Here is a 24,426-nt window from a genome sequence, read left to right on the forward strand (position 1 = left end):
ATCATCTCGCTTCTTTTCTTGCTCCATGCCAACTCCTTCCCAAATCTCTAGAGCCCTTCACAGATACAAAACATGTATCCTCATCTGATCTGCGAACCGCAAAAATGATCCATGGATATCTGCATCTGCAGATTTACAGGGCTCTACAAATCTCATCACTAGCTTCCCATCTTACACTGCATCAAATTCAGGCTCCTTGCCCTCACCTTCAAAACTGTGCATGATTTCTGCCTACATCTCAGCTCCAGTTTCCTCCCACTCTCTATCTCTAATCTCCTTGTAGTATTATTTGCACACCCTTCTTTTTTTCTGTCTTGGTTAGTCTCTTTGGGCTGGGACCTTGTTTTGTTTACTTCGTCAATAGCTGTGTGCAATTTTAAGATGCTGTATAACACTATTATTATTAATATAATCTGTGGGTGTTTCTCATTCAGGAGATAATAATTATATCCTAGGCTGAGAAAACTCAGAGGTCTATATGCCTATAGCAAATAAATTCTTTGGTTAAAGCGGAGGAGTTCTTTAATTCCGATTGCCCAGAGCAGTTTTGTGTTTTTAATTGCTATTCGACTCTCTTCGGATTCCGTCCTGCAAACAATTTGCTCGCGCTCTGTAGCCACGACTATTAGCTCGCTGAGCCCACAGTTCTTTCTTAGGTTTCAGAGGAGCAGCCGTGTTAATCTGCACCCTCAAGAAGAAAAGGAGGACTTGTGGCACCTTAGAGACTCACACATTTGAGCATCAAATCTTTCTTAGCTACTCCCCAGCTGCTCAAAAGCCTGCTCAAAACCCCCTGAGCGTCAGCCCCGCCGAGCAGCAGCACCAGCCGAGGTCCAGTGCCAGCTACGGTTGCTCCGCAGCACCTCTGCAAATCAGAGCCCGGCGGTGCCCAAATTTCCTGCCAGGGAGGCCAAACCTCCCGCCACGGGGAGCAGGCTGCGAGCTCTGCGCTCCCGCCCCGTGCAATCCGCGGGCGCGGGCGCGGGCGCAGGCACAGGCACAGGCACAGGCACGAGCCCGGCCTGCCTCTCCTGCGCTCGCGCGTTCCCGGCGATTGACTGCACCCCCCGGGCCAGGAGCAAACTCCCCGCTCGCACCCAGGGGGCGCTCGCGCAACCCCCCCCTCCGCCTTGCCTCGAACGAACGGCGTCCCTAGACATACCCACGGGAGACCAATCCCCGCGCACCTTACGCCACGCTGGCCAATCCCCGGGCAGGATCGCGCCCCGCAGAACGCCGACCCGGCCGGCTAGCCAATCCCCTCGCAGCTCGCCCGTGCCGCGGGCCAATCACGGAGCGTAGCCGCTGTCCGCCCTTTCCCTCCCGCCTCCCGTGACAGAGCGGCACCCTCGGGCCCGGGCTGGGGCAGCGCAGAGCGGCCGGCTCCTGGTGCTGTCGGCCGCGGCCCCCGGAGCAGCCCGCGCGGTCCCGCCCGCCCCGCCCCGCCCCGAGCCATGCTGCTGCTGCTGCTGCCGCTGCTGGCGGCCGCCTGCGTCGTGGCCTTCGTGCTGCTGCTCTACATGGTGTCGCCGCTCATCAGCCCCAAGCCCCTCAAGCTGCCCGGCGCCCATGTCGTGGTGAGTGTGGGGGCGCTGCCGCCTCTCTCCGCCCCGGCCTCCGGCCCCATCGCCCTGCCGGGTGGGCGGCCCCTGGGGGCCAGGCTGGTGTCGGGGCGAAGATGCCGCCTTGCCTTGGTTTCCCACTTGGGGGGGGCTGCCGGGGCAGCGTGTGTGTCTGTGTGTCTAGATGCAGCTCCTGTACACTGCGGGTGGGGGGGAGGTGTAGAGGGGTGTGTGTACGCATCTGTACGCGAGATAGGGATGTAGTGCGCCTGTGTCTGTGTGTCTATACACAGAGTGGGTGTGTAGTGAGAGGGGGTGTCTATACATACTTAGGGTGCATGCATGTGTGTATATATACACATAAAGAAAAGGAGGACTTGTGGCACCTTAGAGACTAACAAATTTATTAGAGCATAAGCTTTCATGAGCTACAGCTCACTTAAGTGTAGCTTAAGCTCATGAAAGCTTATGCTCTAATAAATGTGTTAGTCTCTGAGGTGCCACAAGTCCTCCTTTTCTTTTTGCGAATACAGACTAACACGGCTGCTACTCTGAAACCTGTCTATATACACATAGTATATGGATTGGGGGGATGTATAAATACGGTGGTGTGTGTGTGTGTGTGTGTGTGTATCTATCTATCTATCTCCACGCACATAGTGTGTGGGTTTGTGAGTATAATATGCGCACATAGTGTGAGGTATGTGTGTAAATTGTTTGCTGTATAAGCAGCGAGCTTCCTTGACCCCTACTTCGGCCCCTCCCCCCCATAGGAAGACCTAGCAAAAGAAGTTTGTGTCAGCCTCTTACCCTGGATTAAGTGGGATTGGAGGATCAGTTTAAAAAGCACTCCCGTGGTACAACAAAGTGGTGGTGATGGTGATAACTGATTGCCCTGTTCACCAACATTCAGACGTAATTTAGTTTAACTGGAGAGGAAGGGACATCACATTTCTAACCCCAGGAGATTTATATTTTTGTCCTCTCTGTAGTAGCTAAGGACCTACCTAGAGGTAGTTATTAATTATGGAGCCACTATCGGTGCCCTATACAATATATATGTTTAAGATAGTATTGTGTGCACTGGCGATGTCTAAGCAACGTGAGAGGTGCTCTTTGTGTGTCTCTCTAGGGAACCATTGCCTATCTCAGCTGGCAAAAGACAAGCATCTGGTTCACTGGGAATGCACACTATCTTCGGTATTTTATATTGTTAAACTGAATTTATTAGTCTTTAATGACACTTATAACCCTAGATTTACTGGATACTTCATACTTGTTGTTTCCAGTAGCATCTGCAACGTGGTACAGGTTGTATAAACACAAAAGAATTTATAGTCTAAGGCAGGGGTGGCCAATCTGAGCCTGAGAGAGAGCCAGAATTTACCAATGTTTATTGCCAAAGAGCCACAGTAATACATGAGCAGCACTTCCCAGCTCCTCCCCTTCCTTCCCTGCACCTTCTGATCAGCTGTTTCGTGGTGTGCAGGAGGCTGGGGGGGGGGGAAGGGAGGAGTGAGGGCATGGCAGGCTCAGGGGAGGGGGTGGGAAGGGATGGAGTGGGGGCAGAGCCTGGGGTAGAGCCAGGGGTTGAGCTGTGAGCACCCCCCGGCACATTGGAAAGTTGGCACATTGGAAAGTAGCTCCAGCCCCGGAGTCCGTGCCTATACAAGGAGCTGCATATTTACTTCTGAAGAGCCACATGTGGCTCCAGAGGCACAGGTTGGCCACCCCGGTCTAAGGCTTATTCTCCAAGATAAATCAGAGCGTAGAGGAAAATAGGGACAACATACAAATAAAGTGGTCAAGTGTCGTATCCTTTTTTCAAATTTAAAAATAGTCCTCATCTCCTTAAGCAGCTTATTGGTTGCCTGTTGGTATCATGGTAGAGAGTGAGTTTTTAGAAAGTGTGAGGCAGGCATAGTGGAAGTGTACGTGCAGATAAATAGGGAGTGGGGGGAAAAGATGGGCCTTGAAGGCAGGGTCAAGAAGCCACACGTTGCTTTAAATGCATAAAATAAACCTGGTCCCTGCCATGCGGAGCTTATAATTTAATTTCATTTGCCAGAGCATCTATGACTACATAGAGTTCTATGTAGAGTTGTGAGTGCTCTGCATCTCTTGAGGTCAGACCTCTAAATAAAAGTAGACCACAGGCACTGGGGCTTAGTTTGTGTTGCACCTGTAAGAGGCACAGTACAGAACGCACAGGCCTAGGAGCTACCTCTGCACCCTCTCAAACTGGGCTATTCTGCAAACTTCAGTGGCCACCAGCATAACCTAGACAGCTCTGGAGACCTGCCTAAGTTACAGCAGTGGGCTACAGTGCTACCTGGAATCTTTGCAGCACTGTGGCCCAAACCTTTCCTGTCTTTGAAAGCCCCTGTATGCTAGGGCTTACAATAATGTCATCCAAAGGTAAACTTAGTAGCTTTTTCCACAGTGCTAGTACCAGGGGAAATTCTCCTGCAGGTTCAGTCAGGGTTTTTAGGGCCCCTTGATGGATCTCTGGCCCTCTCACACAGCATAAAAGGGTTAGAACAAGGGTGAGGATCTTGCCCTATTATTGTACTTGTGGTGTTTGACCAGGGTATAACATTGAACAGAGAACCAGAGTGTTCTTAGTGTCGTGAATTTTATAAAGCCATTTATAATTTTGTAAAAAGAAAAGGAGTACTTGTGGCACCTTAGAGACTAACAAATTTATTTGAGCATAAGCTTTCATGAGCTACAGCTTTTTGCAAATACAGACTAACACAGCTGCTACTCTGAAACTTATAATTTGTGTTGCCAGTTCTCATACATATAGTACCTACATCCTTTGGTCTATCTGTTTCTCTCAATGTACTTACCTTTTCTAAAAACTACTCTGATGGCTCAGAATTTTTAAATGGGAAACATCAAGGCCTTATTAAAAAGAAAAAGCCCCACAAACTTTAAGCGATCCCATTTTACAGTTTTCTTTAACATGAATTTAATCACACTCTTTCACAAAACATTACTGATTGGGATGACTAACTGAAACTTACAGCAAACCTTTCTAAGGTAGCTCAGTTTTTAGGCATTTTAACTTTGATAATGGCCATCTAAATTTCACAAGTTTAGATTTCAATGTTTACCTACTATGTGGTACAATAGATAAAAAAAAACACTTGGGTGACTGTGCCATCAGGAGGAGGTTCTGGGGATCCTGTTTATATTACCATTTCCCAGTCGGAAAACGTCAGAACTTATGTACCGTATATACTGATTCATTAGCCCGTTCGTTTATAAGTCGAACCCCCAAGATGGATAGGTAAAAATAGTAAAAACTGTATGACCCTTTCATAAGCCGACTCTATATTTCAGGGGTTGGCAAACTTTGGCTCCAGGCCTGTCAGGGTAAGCCGCTGGCGGGTCAGGACATTTTGTTTACCTGGCACATTCAGAGGCACGGAGCCCCTCAGCTCCCAGTGGTCATGGTTCGCCATTCCCAGCCAATGGGAGCTGTGGGAAGTGGCGCGCAACTTCCTACAGCTCCCATTGGCTGGGAACAGCGAACCGCAGCCACAGGGAACTGAGGGGCTCCGTGCCTGCAGACGCTCCACGTAAACAAAATGACAATGTATTAGATATTCAATTCAATGATTTCATAGAGTTTAAAATCATCACATTTTGGTGTAGACCTGTTTATAAGCCGACCCCCGCTCTTTGATGCGTCCCTTTTTTACCAAATATATTTGGCTTATGAACGAGTATATATGGTACTCTGTTATTACAGGAATTACATGACAAAAAGTTTGTAAGATGTAATTGCATAATTAAAAATTCATTATTGAAGGCGAACATTTGCTCTAGTGTGGTTTTGTGGGTTTTAAAAACTGTTCATGTAATATTTTTTTTAATGCTGTTTCATTGTATAAAGTATTATTTTAACAGATACATTTTTAGACCTACCTGTGTTCAGGAACATTTTTAGTTAAATGTTTTCATTTGGAAATCTTTGGCTGGTCTGAACTGAACATAGCTTTCAAATTTATAAAGTTGCTTGGGAATGCTGATAATCCTGTAGTGCTTAAATGAAATTTAATTTCAATAATGTAAACAGTGCATTAATAGATCCATACCAGAGTTTCCTGTTTTCATATTTCACACAGAAGTAAGGAATATTGTTGCAAATTAGACACTTTCAGATGTCCTTTTTTAAATAAACTATCACCATTTGACAATAAATACAATTATTATTATTAGAATATCTCTCAGTAGGTAAAACTGTTTTATTCTGGAGCACGAAAAACTTCTATTTAGAGGCTCTCTTTTTCCTGGTGACGCTCACAAAATATCTCTGGTATTACCTTGCAGGAAGAACCTTGTAGGACTTTGAATAATATTTAGCCTAGTGTTTGTTCTTTAGTTTTTTTCAAGCCAAGTAACTTCCCCTTCCCACTCCACTCCCTCCCCAAAATATAGCCACCACAACCCCAGTCTTGTCAAATATCATGTTTAGTACCTTTAGTAGTATGACTTTCATCTAGATAATTAGCACTTTTTTGGCCTTGGCCATCTTCATGTGCAAAAGCTGAGGCCCAGAAATTTAAGTGTTAAAAAAGAGGCAGAGCTGGGAACAGGACCCAGGAATTCTTAATCTTAATTCCCTCCTGCTTCTAGGGATGGAACACAAGTTAAGGCTAGCCTTTTTATAAAATCATGGAATTATATGTAGTGGTAGAAGCAGGTGAGGAGGCAGCATGGTTTAGTGGAGAGAGCACTGGTTTGGGGATCAGGAGACCTAGTAGTTCTGCTTCTTTTGCTGACTCAGCTCTGCCTTGGTTTTGGAAAATGTGTTGCTATTGAATGCTATAAGTGTGCATTTGTAACTCTGACTGCAAGAAATGAGGTAACTTTTTATATGTATGTTTACTAACTAAATTAAATTGTTTAAACTAGGGACATGATCTCCCCATCTGTAATATAGAGAATAATGCCTTTCTCTTCGAAATGTTCTGAGATCTCTGGATGAAAAGAATGATATAAGAACCAGTTTTAATAATAATTAATTTTAAGTCTTTTTGAAGAGGAGTGTGATGGGGAAATGGTTTCTGCTTTAATTGTTAAAACAATCCCAAAGACATTTTCCACAGTCCCTTTAAAACAAAAGAACCACGAAAAGTAACTGATTCTAGCTATTTTGAAATGTCAGTTTTTTGTTAATTATATTGCCCAGTTGTGGGATTGAAAAGCTAAATACTATAGACATGGGAAGAGCTGAATTTTACTCAGTTTTTACAGCTTATCGGTTTTCTTGTTTTACAGTCGGAGGAAAATTTGGGCTAAACACCCAAAATACTAATTTAAAAAAAATCCGTAAAATACCCACGTGATCTGGGCATTAATTTTCAATATGTCTGACCAATAAGAACAACCATACATATCTTACAATTTGCATGAAATAGACTGAATTTTAGAAAAAGTAAACACAAAAGAGTAATACCCAATAGCTATACTCTATTTTATAATTTAGTTGAATTGCCTAATTGGTTAACAGAGAAGAAGGTATTTTGAATCATAGGCTATAAATTTGAAGTTTGTCTTTTTGTCAAGATTACATCTTCACTGAGCGAAGTTGAACTATGTTCTTTGTTGCACAACTGATTTCTATTGCTACTTCATATATACATAATTGGATTTGGTCCAATGGTTAGTTAATAGTAATAGATTAAAGGGATGGCCAGCTAGCGTTCATTCTGATTTAAAGTTTGCTATGAACTGTCTTGTCTTCTTAGAGAAACCTTTGTATCACTTGTTTTACAGAGTTCAGTCTGTTACAACTGAGTTTGACAAATAAAATGCTTGTGCAGTAGTTAAGAGTCAAGCAAAAATATGAGGCCAGATGGAAGTGAACAGGCTAAAGGTATGATCAGATTTTAGATGAAAGGTTGCAGTTGGACAGTGCATATTAGTATCAAATTGTATATACACTTAATAGGGAACTAAAAAAAAAATTTAAGAAACTCCTTATGTAAGGAGCTCTGTTTTTTGTTTTGTTTTTGTGGGTGTTTTGTTCGTTTGTTTTTGTGTTTGTTTTTTTTTTGCATACTCACTTTTCTACAGTGTATCTTTGATAGATTAATGGTCACCTTTGATATATTTCAGAGAATGATTAAGAACTCTGAGAATGCAGTTGTGATTTGTAGGGCTCGGGAGATGAAAATAATGAATTGTTAATTAAATTACTTAAATGATGTATCTTTTTTAGGTAACTGGAGGTTCCAGTGGAATTGGAAAATGTGTTGCTATTGAATGCTATAAGCAGGGTGCGTTTATAACTCTGATTGCAAGAAACGAGGTAACTTTTTATGTATGTTTACTAAGTTATGAATTTAAGTGTTTAAAATAGAGGTGTAGTTTCAAATAGGGAGGTGTTATAAAATAATATAGTTTGGCAGTAATTGTTCATTCTGTGTTGCTGATTAATATTTTAGTTGAAGTAACTAAAATCCCATGAGTTTTTCTTTGTCCAAGCAACTGGCTTGTTACAAAAACAGATTCTGAATGTGTCTTAGAAATGTTATTGACTGGAAAAAATTATATTTACATAGGCTGCTTGTTTCCTATAACTGTTGCTTTCAAGAACATGTAACTTCTTTCCTCCCTGGTAGTTCTTCTTTCATTTGGAAAAGATTGGTTTCCCCTGTCTCTGTTTCTTATTGAACACAGTCCAACATTTCTGTGCTGTTGGACTGTGTTCCATAAGAACACAGAGACAGGAGGTTTTCTCATCAGTAGGGCCCTACCAAATTCATATGAAAAATGTGTCACAGACCGTGGAATCTGCTATATTATGTAATTTTACACTATATTTTAAAAGTACCCTATGCTATAGGGTAAAAGTATACAAAAGTACACAGCGTTTCTCAAAGCAGGGGTCCTGACCCAAAAGGGGTTTGCAAGGCTATTGTAGGGGATCATGTATTGCTATCCTTACTTCTGTGCTGTTGCTGGTGGCAGTGCTGATTTCAGAGCTGGGCACCCGGCCAGCAGCTGCTGATTTTCAGCTGTCCAGCTCTGAAGACAGCGCAGAAGTAAGAGTGGCAATACTGTGACCCCCTACAATAGCCTTGTTATCCCCTCAGTGTGAGAGACGCTGAGTCTTAAGTCTTTACATGTTTATATTTTGCTGTTTTCAAATGCATATTCATGTTTTGTTATAACACCATGAAATTTAAGATTTAAATATCTGAAACCATGAATTTCAAGATTTTTAAAATGCTATGGCTGTGAAATTTACAAAAATGGACCGTGAATTTGGTAGGACCCTACTCATCAGTGATGGTATGGGCACAGCCTGGGGAATAGCATTTATTGTATTTACTCTAATATTCTACTGACTGGGTTTGTATTAGTCTAAAACGGCGTTTCCCAAACTGTGTTCTGCACGATGTGAATAGGTGTTCCATGAAAGAATCGTAATTAGAAAAAAGGGTCTAACACTCGATTTTTATACTACTTTATATGCGCTTTCCAGTTAGAAATTGTTAGTTCAAGTTTATTTTAAATTTGTATTTTTGCTTTGTTTTATAAAACAAAATATATTTGAGCATAAATAATGCATTTTTTTAATTTGAAAACCAAAAGACTACAAAATAATATTGTAAGTATTTTGTAAATATATACCAGGTGTTCCGTAGCCAAAAAAGGTTGGGAAACGCTGGTCTAAAAGATGGGACCTTCAGAGCATGAAACACAATATAGCAGTGAATCATACTACTATAGTATCATACAGTGCAGATTTATCTGTACTATGCTGCGGCCTTTTAAATTTCTTGTCAACAAGTGATGGATTTGACAAATACTGTACTTAGAATTCAGAAAACACTTTCTATCAGGCCTCTAATAATTTTAAGATTAAAAAAAAAAATCTAAGCTTGAATTGATTTCTCTTGCTATTGGAGCTCATTTAATTTTTTTATCAACACTTTTTTATTTAAAAAAGGGTTTTAATGAAAAGTAAAACTTTTTTTAGAAAACATCTAGTTTTTTCAATGGAAAAACTGAACTGAAAACTTTCCAGGTTTCAGATTTTTGTGTGTGGTAGGGGGGAAGGAAACAGGAAACACATATCAAACTTTGAAATTAAACACAAAAATAATCAGCATTTTTTTCAGTTACCTCTAGTTATTATGTTTGGTAAGTAACATAGTTGAAAATGTCTTATGCATAAACTTGACCAGTCTGATAAATTTAAAATTACCCTCACGCTGCCAAAAAAAAAGATATTTCAAACTTTCCTTATCTGTTCTGAATCTTGGAATAAATGATTGATTGGTTTGTTACACGGTTATTCCACATGTTCTTCAGTATGATTTAAACAATCCATATAAATAAACAGTGACCTGTAAAGCAATAACATACGAATTCCTAATCCCTTCATGTAATTAAATTAGGGCTGTCAAGCGATAAAACAATAATAGAATACCATTTATTTAAATGTTTTTGGATGTTTTCTATATTTTAAAATATATTGATTTCAATTGCAACACAGAGTACAAAGTGTACAGTGCTCACTTTATATTTTTATTACAAATATTTGCACTGTAAAAAAACAAAAGAAATGGTGTTTTTCAATTCACCTAATACAAGTACTGTAGTGCAATCTTTGTCATGAAAGCTGAACTTTCAAATGTAGAGTTATGTACAACAAAAAACTGCATTCAGAAATAAAACGATATAAAACTTTACAGCCTACAAGTCTACTCAGTCCTATTTTTTGTTCAGCCAATCACTGAGACAAACAAGTTTGTTTACATTTATGGGAGATAACATTGCCCTTTGCATTTTGTCAAGTCTTCAGTAGAAGTGCTCTTAAAACAAACAACATATGCTGAGTTATCATCTGAGACTACCATAACACGAAATATATGGCAGAATGCGGGTAAAACAGAGCTGGAGACATAAAATTCTCCCCCAAGGAGTTCAGTCAGAAATTTAATTGACACATTATTCTTTTAACGAGTGTCATCAGCATGGAAGCATGTCCTCTGAATGGTCGCTGAAGCATGAAGGGAAACACGAATGTTTGGCATATCTGGCACGTAAATACCTTGCAACGCCAGCCACAAAAGTCCCATGTGAACACCTGTTCTCGCTTTCTGATGACATTGTAAATAAGAAGTAGGCAACATTGTTTCCCGTAAATATAAACAAACTCGTTTGTCTTTGCGATTGGCTGAAAAGAAGTAGGACTGAGTAGATTTATAGGCTGTAAAGTTTTATATTGTTTTGTTTTTGAGTGCAGTTATGGAACAAAAAAACACATTTGTAAGTTGCACTTTCATGATAGAGATTGCACTAAAGTATTTGTATGAGGTGAATTGAAAAATATTATTTTTTTTGTTAATCATTTTTACAGTGCAAATATTTGTATTAAAAATAATATAAAATGAGCAACGTACACTTTGTATTCTGTTTCAGAGTAACAGCCGTGTTAGTCTGTATCTGCAAAAAGAAAAGGACTTGTGGCACCTTGGAGACTAACAAATTTATTTGAGCATAAGCTTTCCTGAGCTACAGCTCACTTCGTTGGATGGATTCAGTGGGGGAAGGAAAAAAAAATCCACTGAATGCATCCGATGAAGTGAGCTGTAGCTCACAAAAGCTTATGATCAACTAAATTTGTTAGTCTCTAAGGTGCCACAAGTCCTTTATTTTTGGTATTCTATGTTGTAGTTTAAATCAATATATTTGAAAATTATAGAAAAACGTCCAAAAATATGTAATACATTTCAGTTGGTATTGTTGTTTAAAAATGCAATTAAAACTGCAATGAATCGCGATTAAATTTTGTTAATTGCGTGAGTTAACTATGATTAATTGACAGCCCTAAATTAAATATAATAACTGAAGTGTTCAGTCTCAGCCTTAACATTATCATTGTATAGGTTTTTTCCTGACGTTAACCGCAGGAATAGGGGAAAGGAAAGTGTTTAAATTAAATAAATAAACTGCAGTTTTGAAAGATAAATGAAAATAGCAATTTTGAGCCTTAGTAAAGATCTCGTACATTTACCAATTCCAGGGTTGGTTTTTACAAAATTAAAATACCAGTTAGAGGGCTGAAATGTTTTTAGCTTTAGTGAAATACCAGAAAGTAATAAATAAACTGATTGCAGTGCCTTAATTGTGCTTTATATTCATTTTAGAGCAAGCTGTTGCAGACAAAGAAAGAAATTGAAAAATACTCAGTTAACGATAAGCAGGTAAGATCATTGCCTCCAGTGTGTACTGAATACCGAGCGGTTGTGCTACATAACAGTAAAAATTAAAAGGGGGGGAAGCTCCCCCTCTCAACCCCACTACGTGGTTTCACTAGTCTCGTTTTTAAAAATAAGTGCTTGTGTCCTGAAATACTTAAATTTACAAATTAATATTTGGTACATTTTAACTGGTATTTGCATCTAGACAGGTAAAATGCCTTTCAAGGTTCTGATTTCTCTACTACTGTTGATATTGCTAACATCAAACTAATACTCAAACCTGCTTTTAAAAAATTGATGTTAGTCTTGTCACCAGCTGTAGGGGGGGGGGTGTGTGTAAGTAAATATGTATAATACAACTATAGTTGATGACCAATATAAGACTCTGACTCTGGATTTTGACAGCTAAGAAAAGGAGGAAGTAGGGGTTTTTTTTGGTTTTTTTTTTTTTTTTTTTTTAATCTTCTCAAAATCTTTAACAATTTTTAAGTCGAAATAAGTGCCACCAATTGATTTGGGAACTCAGATAGCTTTCTGAGCCCCAGAACTGAGAGCGGGGAGACTTGTGAGCTGAGAGAGCTGCCTGAATGCAGAGAGGAAAAGAGGTGGACCTGGAGCAGGGACAAGACGATTGGGACAAGGAACATAGAGAGGAGGGAGAAGGTGTGGGATTGGAGGTTGGTTGAAGGAGGGAAACTTGGAATGGGAGTTGTGGGAGAGTGACGGTGCATAGCTGGGCAAGGAGACAGACTGGTAACCAGTGGGATAGGGATAAGGAGGAGTAGGGGAGACAAATCAGATAAAGATCCAGGGTGCAGGAAGAGAGCTGAGACTAGCTGGGGACAAAGGAGACTGGGGATAAACACCCAGGAGGGATTGGAGACTAGAACTGGAAATGTCTTGGCAAGGAGACTGAGGCAGGATGTAAAAACAGTATATGATCATGTATCATAATCATGGCCGGCCCCAGACCAAATGGCACCCCATGCCAGGAGTGTCTTTGACCGCCTGCTCTCCCCCCCATTTGTTAAACTTTTGAATTCCTCATTTTTTATTACCTTTGTAGTCCATTTCATGACTTTGATGCATGACTTCGATATGATTTACCCCTGTCATATAAGATGATAAATTTGCACCCTAGGATCTGTAAATCTGTATTTATTCATGCCATTAAAGGAAATAAAAAAAATTTGCTTCCTCTACGCTTATAGAAACTTTTTAATTTTAAGAGTAGCTGAAATGTACTAACATCAAGAAATTGAACTGTGCACCAACATTGGGTGGACCATTATTAAATAGTGTTACAGTAGGTGACAGCCTTAAAATGTTAACCCTAGTCTTTTAGTTCAAAAGGTTGCCCTCACAAACTGAAGCACAGCATCAAAGAGAGCCAAAGACTGGTCAATGTGGCATTTTCAATAAAATAGCAAGCGATGTCAGTCTCTTGTCGGCCATCATCAACTGACGATAGGTTTTAATGAGCCTGAGCTTCGAAAAGCTGCGCTTGCCTCTCTCAACTGTGATTAGCATGAGCAGAACACTCCAAGTTATCCACACATTAGGAGAAGTGTCCTTCAGCTCTGCATCAGGAATGAACTGCAGAATTTGGAGTGGAGAATGCTTCCTGTGTGGCAAAATGTCCAGTTTGACAGAGGTCTTTATCATTGACGTCCAAACATTCCCCATGTGCCAGTGTCGGGTGAAGGTCCGTACAATTATTCAAAAGTGTTTTTCTGTCTGCTGGCATATTACTACAGTCCGTCTCTCTCTCTCTCTCTGATGGACATTCAAGCAGTGTCAACAAGCAAGCAAAAAACTCCCTCTTGAATTTTTCTTCTGAGCTTCCCATCACCTCATTTCTGCCCTCGTAACTAACCTGGATCTTTTTCCGATGAATACGAGTTTCCTTAAAGACAGGCTCAACTTCTACGTTTTCTGCCATTTCTTTGGCAGCAGTGGGGAAGCTTCAAATCCGTTGTCTCTGTGAGGCTCAATGAAATCAAGACAGCTTCTCATCAAAGTAGCAACAGTCACGATGTCCATCGAGTGAGTATTGTAATACCTTGCTTACAACGTTTACTTGGAACAGGATATCATGCCAAACCACAATTGAGACCAGAAATTTGAAGTCAGTGATCTGGTTTGCCAGGCTTTGCACCTCATGTTGCACTCCGGCCTCAGCTTTACTTGACTGCTCCAGTTCCATCAGGGCGTCGTAAACCTCAGTCACTTGTTACCTCACTGGCCTTACACTGTCAATGTGGCTCTCCCAGAAAGTGTCACTTAGCAGCTTCTTGGTCAAATTTGTAACATTGTCCATGAGGATCTTCCACCTGATAGTTGATGCTGAAAACAGGATGTATATCGTTTTGCAGTACTCAGAAGAGAGAGTGAATCTAAAAAAGACACTGGATCTGACACAATCAGGTTTAGGGAATGGCAGGCACAAGACATGAAGAAAGCCCTTGGATTCAATGCAAGGATCCTTGCTTGGACGCCACTGTTTCTTCCCTTCCTGTTTGCGCCGTTGTCATAACTGTGGGCACAGCAGTCCTGAAGCTTTATTTTATTCTCATTCAGAACGTTCATAAACAGTTTTGTTAAATCTTTTCCAATAGAGTTGGAAAACCTAAAGAAGCCTTCAGGAGTTCAGTATAGGAAGCGAAAAAGCTTAGTTGCAATCTAGTTTGCAACAAGGGACAGACTGGATGGGAAAATATCTGAAACAGAACCTAAAACGGATAAAGCATTCCTTTATTTGGATACAGCCATCCTTGTCGTCAACCAATTACTGTAAATGACATCTTTTCACTGTGTCTAATGTCAGGAGTGCAGGCCATCAGTACGGTGTAGTACTTCGCTTTGCTGAGCCGCATCAATATGTTATCAAGCACCTTCCTTGCCATAAGGTCAATCAGTTCATTTTTAATTGTTTTGCTGCAGTAGTGGTCTATAGCTTCTTTACGAAATACTCGACGTAGGTGCTCATGCATGACATCATTGTATTTCCCAAGGAGCTTTACCAAACCAAGGAAATTACCATCATGTTCAGTGAACAACCTATTCATGAGCCATAGAAAGCCAAATTATTCTTTAGAAGGAAGAAGATAATTGAGATCAGACACTCAAACACGTTTCTCCACTGCTGGATTTCTACATTAATAAAGTGCTGGTATTCATGTTGCTACAGAGCATCAGCTAAGTTATGCCTGTAATTGTACCCAGAAAGCGCAAGCAACGATTTGGCATTTTTGTCAAATATTTTTCAAAAAAAAAACAGAACACTTTGTCGGTTGATTTCGAATAAACTAGCCAATGCCAATTCAGTTTCTCAACATACTTGAGCACTCTTTCGCAGTGTGACTTTGAGAAGTGTCACTTCTACATGTTTACTGGAAACGTCATATCCTTGATTTTGCCCGGCCCGTTCAAAATTGTACGATCAATATCAGCAGAGTTTAGAATCGCTTGTCATAAAGCAGGATCTTGTGTATTGATTTGTGGTGTGCAATTTTTCTCACTGTTTCTGTCGTCATGTAAGGCTGATTCTTCTTTATCGTTTCTCTACTTTTCACGTAAACCAGATTTTTCTTTGTCGTTACTCACATGAAAAGGAGAGCCACATTCTTCTTCTTTATCATCACTCTCCTTTTATGCCACCAGGAAAACTGGATGATTCTCCATCAGTTTCCTCACATTTTCATTCCTTATCTTCGGGTAAATCTACTAATTCCTTAATAATGGGACTTCCATCATTTACTCTTCACTCCTCAATTTCTTCTGCACTGGGATAATCACTACTGCCTAAAGCCCCATCTATGTTGTTCTGTTTCAGATATTTTCCCATCAAGTTTGTCCCTTGTTGCAAACTAGATTGCAACTGAGCTTTTTTGCTTCCTATACTGAGCTCCTGAAGGCTTCTTTGGGGGCATCTTTTATTTTCTATGCGGGAAAACACACATTATTAGGGAAAGCAGAAGCCTATGTTCCTCAGTCTTAAAGTCCTCAAACATGACAGGTTAAGCATGGCAAAAGAAGTAACAGTATTTCTTTTATATTGTTGTGTAGATAGTGGTTCGATAGATCTCTGGCATCCGATTAAATATGTCCTTTATTAATCACTACTTACATTCTTCAAGTCTTAAAATACGAGTAGACTTTCACAATTACACAACAAAACAAGGTTCACAATATTGCAGCTGGGCTCTCACTTCACTTCAGTTCATTCTTTTATCTCACTGAGTGACTGGCGATGCCCTGCCCCTTATATACCCACAAGGGCATAGCTGACAGCATTCTCGGAGGTTCGAGGAAAATATAGTTTTCAATTCTCTGAGATTCTACAAAGGTCCCAAACGTTCTAGGAGGTTAGTGGAAAAATGAATCCACATATGGAATACCTGAAGCGTTTTACTTCAAACATTCTATTTTTTCTTTTGTCTCAAACAGCACTCCAAGCTCAGCACTCCAGCCAGTCGCCTGCCCCTAAATCTGGCCCTGATCATAATGCTTATGTGCAAGAGGGCTGAATTAAGGTTGCAGAGGCTGACTGGTTCTGCAGTTGCATTCAGCTATTTACATGTCAACACTGTCTTTTTACAATTGCTTTTTTCTTAAATTCGTATTAAAAAAAGAATTACAAAAATGTTGGTAAAATTGAATTAGCAGCATTAAGAAGGCAGGATGGTAGAGCACATTAGTCAAAAGCCTTTCTTACTAATTTTTGAGTGGGCCTGCAAATAAACATTCAACCTTCTTTTTATCCTCCCTAATATTATAACTAGTTTTTGTCCACCATTACCACACCACAAGGCTGGATTTAGCAATACAACTTTTTGGGATTTCAAACATAGTTAACTCACTTCATATAAAAAGTGTACTTGTGTATGTATCTGTCCTCTCAACAGCCTCTTGCAGCAGAATTGGAGACTTGTTTGTGCAGGGATTCATGTATAATTGCTAAAATTTCAAAAAAGTCTTTTAAGAGACACTTGTCCAAATAAGCTACAAGTGTGGGGGGCTTCTTACAGGGTATGGCACATTTTAGCACATATTTGGTGTTTTACAAACATAAACTGGCTCATCACCCAAGCCTTTGTGAGATAGTTAAGTATTATCCCCATTTTACAGATACAGAAATTAAGGTACAAAGTACAATTGTAAGTGTTCTGTAACCACACGATCCATTCATCTGACTCGGTTGTAAGAAATACCGTGCTTGTCAAGACAGTGCCTTTTTTCCACAACACGCCTGTTTGTCACACTCTTTTTTTTGTGTGTGTGTGTGTGCACACCTATCATCCCACCTAATGCTGTAGCAAACCTTTCTGGGGATATCTGGGCACGTATTGTGTACACAATGCACAGAGGGGATATGTATATATAGTGTCAACGGCAACTTGTGATGCAGTGTGTACTCAGATGTCCTGCTGCGCAGAATGCTGGGAGGAAGGACAATCCAATCTTACACGCAGGAATGATTAGCAGATTCTGTTTAAACAGAAAAATTAAATGTTGCAGTCTGGCCACAGGAAGACAAGCGTATGCAATCTAGACTGCTGGCCAACTGGACACATGGTTAGCTTCCACAATTATGGTATGTTGTGTGTTAGTATACATCATAACTAGAGACGGCCATGATGTTTAAAACCATTTTAAAAACTCCTGGAGTTTGAGAGACCATTGGGTGACGATGAAAGCCACAGAGGGTCAGCATCAGAACTAGCATGCCGAAGTCCCTATGTGCAGTCCCATCCTTAAAACATGAGAGGTAGAATGGGCTCAAGTTGTTGAACTAGAGTGTCACCCGCAGTTCAGCAAAAGACCTAGCATTGCTGTAAGAAGCAGGCTGAAATTGAATTTCTGGTGGCTCTAGTGCTACAATCGATAGCCTAAACAGCACTGCTGCCCTTCAACCAAGAGTTGCTCCCAAAATTGAAGATCCTCAACAACCACTGCCTACAAAGTGGAATGTGGGGACCATGAAATACCGATTTTTTTTTTGAGAGTTACTGGTTGACTAACTTTCATCCATAGCAATTGGTTTCTATCAATTTTATGTATTTAATGCTCTTTGCAAAGAAATCCAAGATTGGCCCGAGAATCTGGCCCAAGATTCTTATTTACATTTCTCTTCTCCCAGATTAGGAGTTGTGGACTTCATGGACCCCAAAGAAAAGTGCTATCAAGGGTTATATAAATATCAAATTACGTTATCAAATGCTGTTTCACACCTCCTTATGGGAGGATGTTCTCTTTCCGTGGAGAACTGGGAAATTTATGGGTTTTTTAAATGAAAGATAGGTTTGATGTAGTTTCTTTTCTGACCTTGTATTGTTTCCTGCTAAACTAGGAAGGGGTAAACTTATTTCCTAGAACAGGACAACTAATGCATTTGCTGCGGGGAGTGAGTAGTAGTCATCAAAAGTGTGAATAAACAATCAGGAACTTACATATATTTGGGGGGGGGAATCGCTACACAGGTAAACAAGTCCTCAGAGGTACTACCCCGTGGTTGAAGTTGTGTATATACTAGTTTTGATCAGGTTCAAGAGGTCCAGCAAACAAAGAACTAAGAACTTATGTAAAGTAACCAACTTGATATAGGCTACGTTTACACTACAAGCTAGGAATGTGATTCCCCTGGTTGTGTATACGTACTTGCACTAGATCTCATCAAGCTAATGTGAGTAGAAATAAAAGTGTAGCCACAGTAGCACAGGTAGCAGCAGCAGCAGAGGCAGGGCTGAGCCTGGTTCAAGGCTGGTTTGTACTCTGCCATTATCTGCGCTATCCCGACCATGCTGCTATTTATCATCGAGCTGGTGTGCATGTGTGTGCATGAGGAGGAAAATCACACTCTTAGCTTGTAGTTTAGACATAGCTATAGAAGAAGGATCACTGGCACTGAGATGACACTGACCAAGAGGGACAGACCCTTCAGAAAGGGTTTTGATGGACTTCGAAATCTACCAGGGTCTTCATATGTAAGATGGTGACACCTGGTAAGACAGGCATGCATAAAGCTGTTTGTTGTCTTTCAAGATATTTTTTGTCAATAATGCTTTCCTTCTAAATAAATACTTTTGCTTTGAGGGCTGGCTGGTCACTGGTTAAACCTGTCATTGCTCCTACAGAAAACAGGGTGACAGGTGCTGAAAGAAACTCGGACTTGCAAAGGTGATCAGAGTGAGGAAATTGAACCCTAAATCCCTCATCTGGAGGGAGAGAAACACAACTTCCCTCCCCAAGAAAGGCGATGGCTAGAGATTTGAGAGGAGTACCTCCAAGGAGGCCAGATGAGTCACCATCACGTCATAAATATTTGCCACAACTGTGTATGATTAACGAATTACTCATTGAAATGCTTTCCATGGAATCTGTTCCTGGCAGCTGTCCCAATTACGAAGCATGTCAACATACACTTTGAGGGGGGGGGAAAAAACTTGTTCTACAAGCTTTATATCCTGTTCATAAAACAACCTGTGGAAAAGAGAAGCATAGTTTCTAGCATACAGAGACTGCACCATTAGCATGGAATTAAGTAAAACAATGCTGTTTTACTCGTTTGCTTTATATTGCATTTTTAAAATAGGTGTTAATCCTGAATTTCCCAAGAGCACCACAGAACAAAAAGCCAGGGACTTTTGTGACTTGCAAAAACTACCTGTTAAGTTTGCCTTCAATTTTTAACGTCAGTGAGCCACATTGATTATCTGACAGTCAACATCGACAAATGCTGAAATTGAATTACATGGTTTGAAGCCATGTAATTAAACTTGATCGCTCTCTCTTAGCAGGTTAACTTACAAGTGAATTTTCTCAGCCTAAATTATTAGACCTATAGTATTATTTGTAAGTAAAAATGAAATGTTAAGACCCTGCACTTCAGTAGCTGCTTCTTATTGACTTCTCCAAAGCTGTATTTTGAGTTGCAGAAAAACATTTGACTTTTATAGCATTTTAAAGAGATAGGACTCTGTTTGTTTGTTTCATTGTTGAACCTTTCATTCCCTTTTTCTTCATTAGGTTGTGCTTTGTATATCTGTTGATGTGTCTAAAGACTATGGACATGTGGAGAATGTCCTTAAACAAGTAAGAAAGTAATTTGTCTATTTTCAGTAATTTTCCCCTTGTATGCTACGTATTTATAGTAAAAGTATTTTTCTTTTCATGATTTTGAACATTTAAGTTGCTGCAAATGTACGAAAAATATTTTCCCTGCTACCAATATGCATACTAACTTTTGTATAGGCTCAAGAGAAGTTGGGTCCAGTTGACATGCTTATAAACTGTGCTGGAACATCAGTTACAGGAAAATATGAAGATCTTGAAGTGAGTTGTTTTGAAGTGAGTAAGCATGTTTTTTTTTTCCCTTTTAACAGATAATTGGGCATAATTTCTAAAGAATCGCTAATCCAACATTTACATCAAGTAAACTGTCTATTCTGAGGTCCTGGAAGCTGAAAATAAAATATATGTACTGAAGTCACAGTTTGAAACTTTGAATGCTGTGACAGCTTTTTTTTTTTTTATAGATAGATATAGAGGAGACGGGTGGACGGATGGACACTTAGTTTGTGTGTTTAAAGTATCTTCCTCCCCCAAAAAATGAAAATGTGCGCGCTTTTTTTTTTAACAAGGACAATCCCAATGAACTCCATAAAGAGTTTGAAAATTGACAATCATTAGCTCGAAACAAGAAGCAGCTATGTTTTGTGAATGAAATTATTACAAGCAAATTCTTCACTTGATAAAAGAAATTTAAGGGATTTGAGAAATTTAGGACAGATTTATAAAGGCAATTTATCAGTAAGTGTTTGGGTATATAGTATCACTTAGTGGTTACTGAGAGGATACTATTAACTATTCTGTTCATCTTGACAGTTGTGGGCTTGTATGCATGGTGTATTACTTTGCACTAGAGAGGTGTAAATTCTAGAGCTCACTAATGTGTTACGCACTAACTGGACCATGTGGATCTGGCTGTGCACATTAGGGTACTTTTAGTGCTGACTAATGCATTGTGTAGACTAGATCTATGTTTAAGTTTTATTCAGAACTGATACAGAAGTGATAAGCCACCTCTATGTTGCTGATGATTCAAGCCTTCATCTGTTAGCAGTCTTGCAGAATATCATATTTTAGACTTTGTACCCTTGAAGAGTCTTAAGCTATGTCTCTTCACTGCTGAGTTAACTTGAATTGTCTACAATTGCATTAACTCCTTTTAGAGTTTGACTATCACAGGTGAGAACGGCCACAAAATAGTCCTCAGGCAGCACACAGGGTCTTGCCTACGCTCTAAGGCTTTGGCTAGTATTGCTATGATGGCAGAGCCCCACATGGGAAGCTGGCAGAAGGAGTTCTACTGTCATAGCTACACCACCTCCCTGAATGACATTACTATACAGACAGAACCAGTCTTCTTCATAGTTGCCAGCATGGCCATGTCAACTGGGGAGGGTGATCTCCTCTCAGACCCTCTCTCCTGACACCCCTTCTCTCCCCCGCCCCCGTTGACGTTGGCTATGTTGGTAAAACTTTGTGCAGACTAGTCCAGAGTGATTGTGTGAGCAGCTGACAAGTTATGCTAGCTCAAGCAATAGCATATACCTCTTTGCAGCCCATCCAACTTCAGTTAAAAGCACATCCATTCTCAGGGGTTTGTATATGTGGATGGGACTCTGAGTGCAGCACACAAGTTCTAACTTGAGTTAACTCTGTAGTGAAGACAAGCTCCGAGTCAAGAAAATGACTGATCAGCCTCATCCACAGTCAGCATTTCTCTGAAACTTAAAAATAAAAATCTTTTTTGGTTCAAAAGACTACTGGGTTCATATGATTCATCAAAGCATTCATTACTTTCCAGTAATAGAGATTACTGGTCTACAGATGGAAAAACAGGCAAAGGAGAGCATATGTCCTGATTAAATTCTTAGAATGTATTTCATAAGGCTGTTTTGGCCACATTAAGGACTTGAACAAGAGCCCTCTGAATTCACTGTGAGTCTTTCCCTTAACTTCAGTGGACCTTGTGTTATGCTGTAAATACCCAAATTGACTCATGCAGCTTAAATTAAAATTTGCAAAAGTATGTCTTGTAACTAAACTTCACTCTGTTACTACCAGTTAACCAGCAAGAAATCTACCTCATTAATCAAAGTAGTTGAAACCATGCTACAAATCAGACATGTCTTTTTTTTTTAATGGTGCCATGCAGGAAGCAGAACTGTAATTTTGAGTATCATTCAACTACATTAATTTGCTATTTCAGTTTAGTTAAGGCAAATACTTGAACTTGAAATCATATAGTATAATAGCCACCACAGGTAGTGGTTGTATTAAATTTACTGTTAATGTCTTTCTCCTGTTTCTCTAGGGGAAGGTTTCAGTTTATTTAGGAGCTCATTTCTTAACGTTGGGTGTACATTATGGAGACAAATTCTACACTCTGTGGATGGCCTCAGACACTGTCACTAGTGTGTTTCTGCTGTACTAAGTGGATGGAGAATTTTTTTGTCATGGAAAGGCTGTTCAAGTGTTGGCGCTGGTCCCCTTGTGTGTTGTGAAGTGTGGCTCTCTGGCATCTCTGAGTTACCATTACTGGGGGATGACATGCAAGAATGGCAGGAGCAAGGCCCGTGGATTCACTCTAAGCAAACACAGGCCAAAATGGGGACTACAGCTATGATAGCAGCCCTGAAAGTGTTATAGCAGCTCTGGAGCTATGTTGGAGGATTTCATTCTTGATCCCTGAGGAGGTCCTCCATGCAAAGCTTGCTTACTTGAACTTTGCGTAAGGATCAGGATTTGGTCCTTACGTTGAATATTAGCCCTCTAGCAGGTCAGAATATTGAATTATACTGCAGTTTAGTCTGTGACTGATTGTGATCTGGTCACAAATGATCTGATCTTGTGAGAAATCTTTTCGTACTTGTGACTCTCAGAAAAGGTTAGCTAGGTTTTTTTTTTTTTGTTTTTGTTTTTAAGTGTTAACTGAAGTCAACATCTGTCTTTATGGTTTTGTTCCTCCATATATAGTCTATATTTGTTCTGTACTCTAAAGTGAAGCACTACAAAGATGTTTAGGCATGAGTTGTAAAACAATATTTAACATATTAATTCAGTATCTTCCACAGTCTCCTGTCAGGTAATTGCAATACCACTCTGCTAGAGGCACAAATCAACATGCTTCTCTCTCCCTTTGCTACCCTGCCAGTCATTGGACAATCTCCAAAATCTATTGCTTATTTACAACAAACTACCCTCCTGATACCTATCTTTAAAACAATGGCACTATCTAAAGTTTTTAGTAACTTTTATACTTCACAGTGTACTTTCATATGATTGAATATTTAAACAAATTGTTTCCTTGACAGGTGCAAAATGCCTTATGTATCATCAGATCAGATTCCAATAGTTGAAAGTTGCTAAGCATACTTTATTTTGAAGACGAGCATCATCTTGTCTGAGTGCATTATTAAATGCAGTAAATGGCATTAGGAGATTTTTTTTTATTTATTTTTATAAAATATGTGTGGTCAAGATTCTCACCCCAAGCATGTATAATATTCTAAACTCGGGATATAACTGTCCTTCCTATAATTAGTTCTGTCAGTTAGTATAAGCCTCTTATGATTGCTGTGCTATGACTGATGTAAATATGTATTGTTGAGATGTTGAATGCTAAGAATTTTGTATCTGTACAATTCAAATACGATGATCATAATATTTGCACAGAGGTTAATGGCAGTCAACTACTTGGGTAGTGTTTACCCAAGCCGTGCCGTAATTGCTACCATGAAGGAACGAAGAATGGGAAGGATTGTGTTTGTATCATCTCAGGCTGGACAGTTGGGACTATTTGGTTACACAGCTTATTCTCCAACAAAGTTTGCTCTTCGAGGATTGGCTGAAGCCCTGCAAATGGAGGTATGATTATCTATTTCTCAGCTACTTGTAGCATAATTGGTAGATATTAGAAATGTTGCATGTCTTGCATCCTTATGTATGGTTTGACCTACCATACTACTATAATGCTCTGCACAAGTCCAATTAAGAACAAGATGGCAGCCTTTATAGATTATTTAAATGAAACCAACCCTTAAAATGGTTCTGACAGATTATGAACAGTCTTCTTTAAAAGTGCAGTTTGGCTCTGATAGTGACCAGTTAAAAACCATTGCCATGTTTGTCAATTTCTGTATTAAATATATTTAGTTTACAAGTAAAAAAATTTTCTAACTGCTAGGCCCACTGTTCTCACAGTCAAGCTGTGTTCTTTCCATCTTTTGCATCATTGCCAATGACAAATAGTTATATGCCACATTAAGCCCTCAGTGACAGCTGTGAAACCCCATTACTGTTTATAAAGTTGCACAGGTATAACTGACTGAAGCTCAGTAAAGAATTCTGATGCATGACAAGGCATTAATCAGCTCATTTTTAGTTATGTAGGCTGCTTCAGTTACAATAGAAGGAAAAAACAGTGAAAACCATTTTAAACTGAATTAGGATGCTATAATTCTGAATAATTCATTTTCACACGCGCGCGCGCGCACACACACATACACCCCCCACCTCCCTCCACATTGGTTATATAAAAATGCATCTTTTTTCTCAGTTGGTTT

At 39.9% G+C, this 24,426-nt stretch overlaps 1 protein-coding gene across 1 annotated transcript in view; it reads left to right on the plus strand.

The window, feature by feature from the left end:
- The first annotated feature begins 1,327 nt into the window (after positions 1–1,327).
- KDSR (3-ketodihydrosphingosine reductase) overlaps positions 1,328–24,426 on the plus strand; it is a 39,821-nt gene continuing 16,722 nt past the window's right edge. The window contains exons 1-7 of the mRNA XM_043508415.1: positions 1,328–1,409; positions 1,441–1,577; positions 7,798–7,887; positions 11,741–11,797; positions 19,823–19,888; positions 20,048–20,143; positions 23,537–23,728. Coding sequence (XP_043364350.1) covers positions 1,455–1,577; positions 7,798–7,887; positions 11,741–11,797; positions 19,823–19,888; positions 20,048–20,143; positions 23,537–23,728 — 624 coding nt within the window. The 5' untranslated portion in view covers positions 1,328–1,409; positions 1,441–1,454. The remainder of the gene's footprint in view (positions 1,410–1,440; positions 1,578–7,797; positions 7,888–11,740; positions 11,798–19,822; positions 19,889–20,047; positions 20,144–23,536; positions 23,729–24,426) is intronic.

This window comes from Dermochelys coriacea, chromosome 2 (assembly GCF_009764565.3).
Source record: "Dermochelys coriacea isolate rDerCor1 chromosome 2, rDerCor1.pri.v4, whole genome shotgun sequence".
Taxonomy (NCBI): domain Eukaryota; kingdom Metazoa; phylum Chordata; order Testudines; family Dermochelyidae; genus Dermochelys; species Dermochelys coriacea.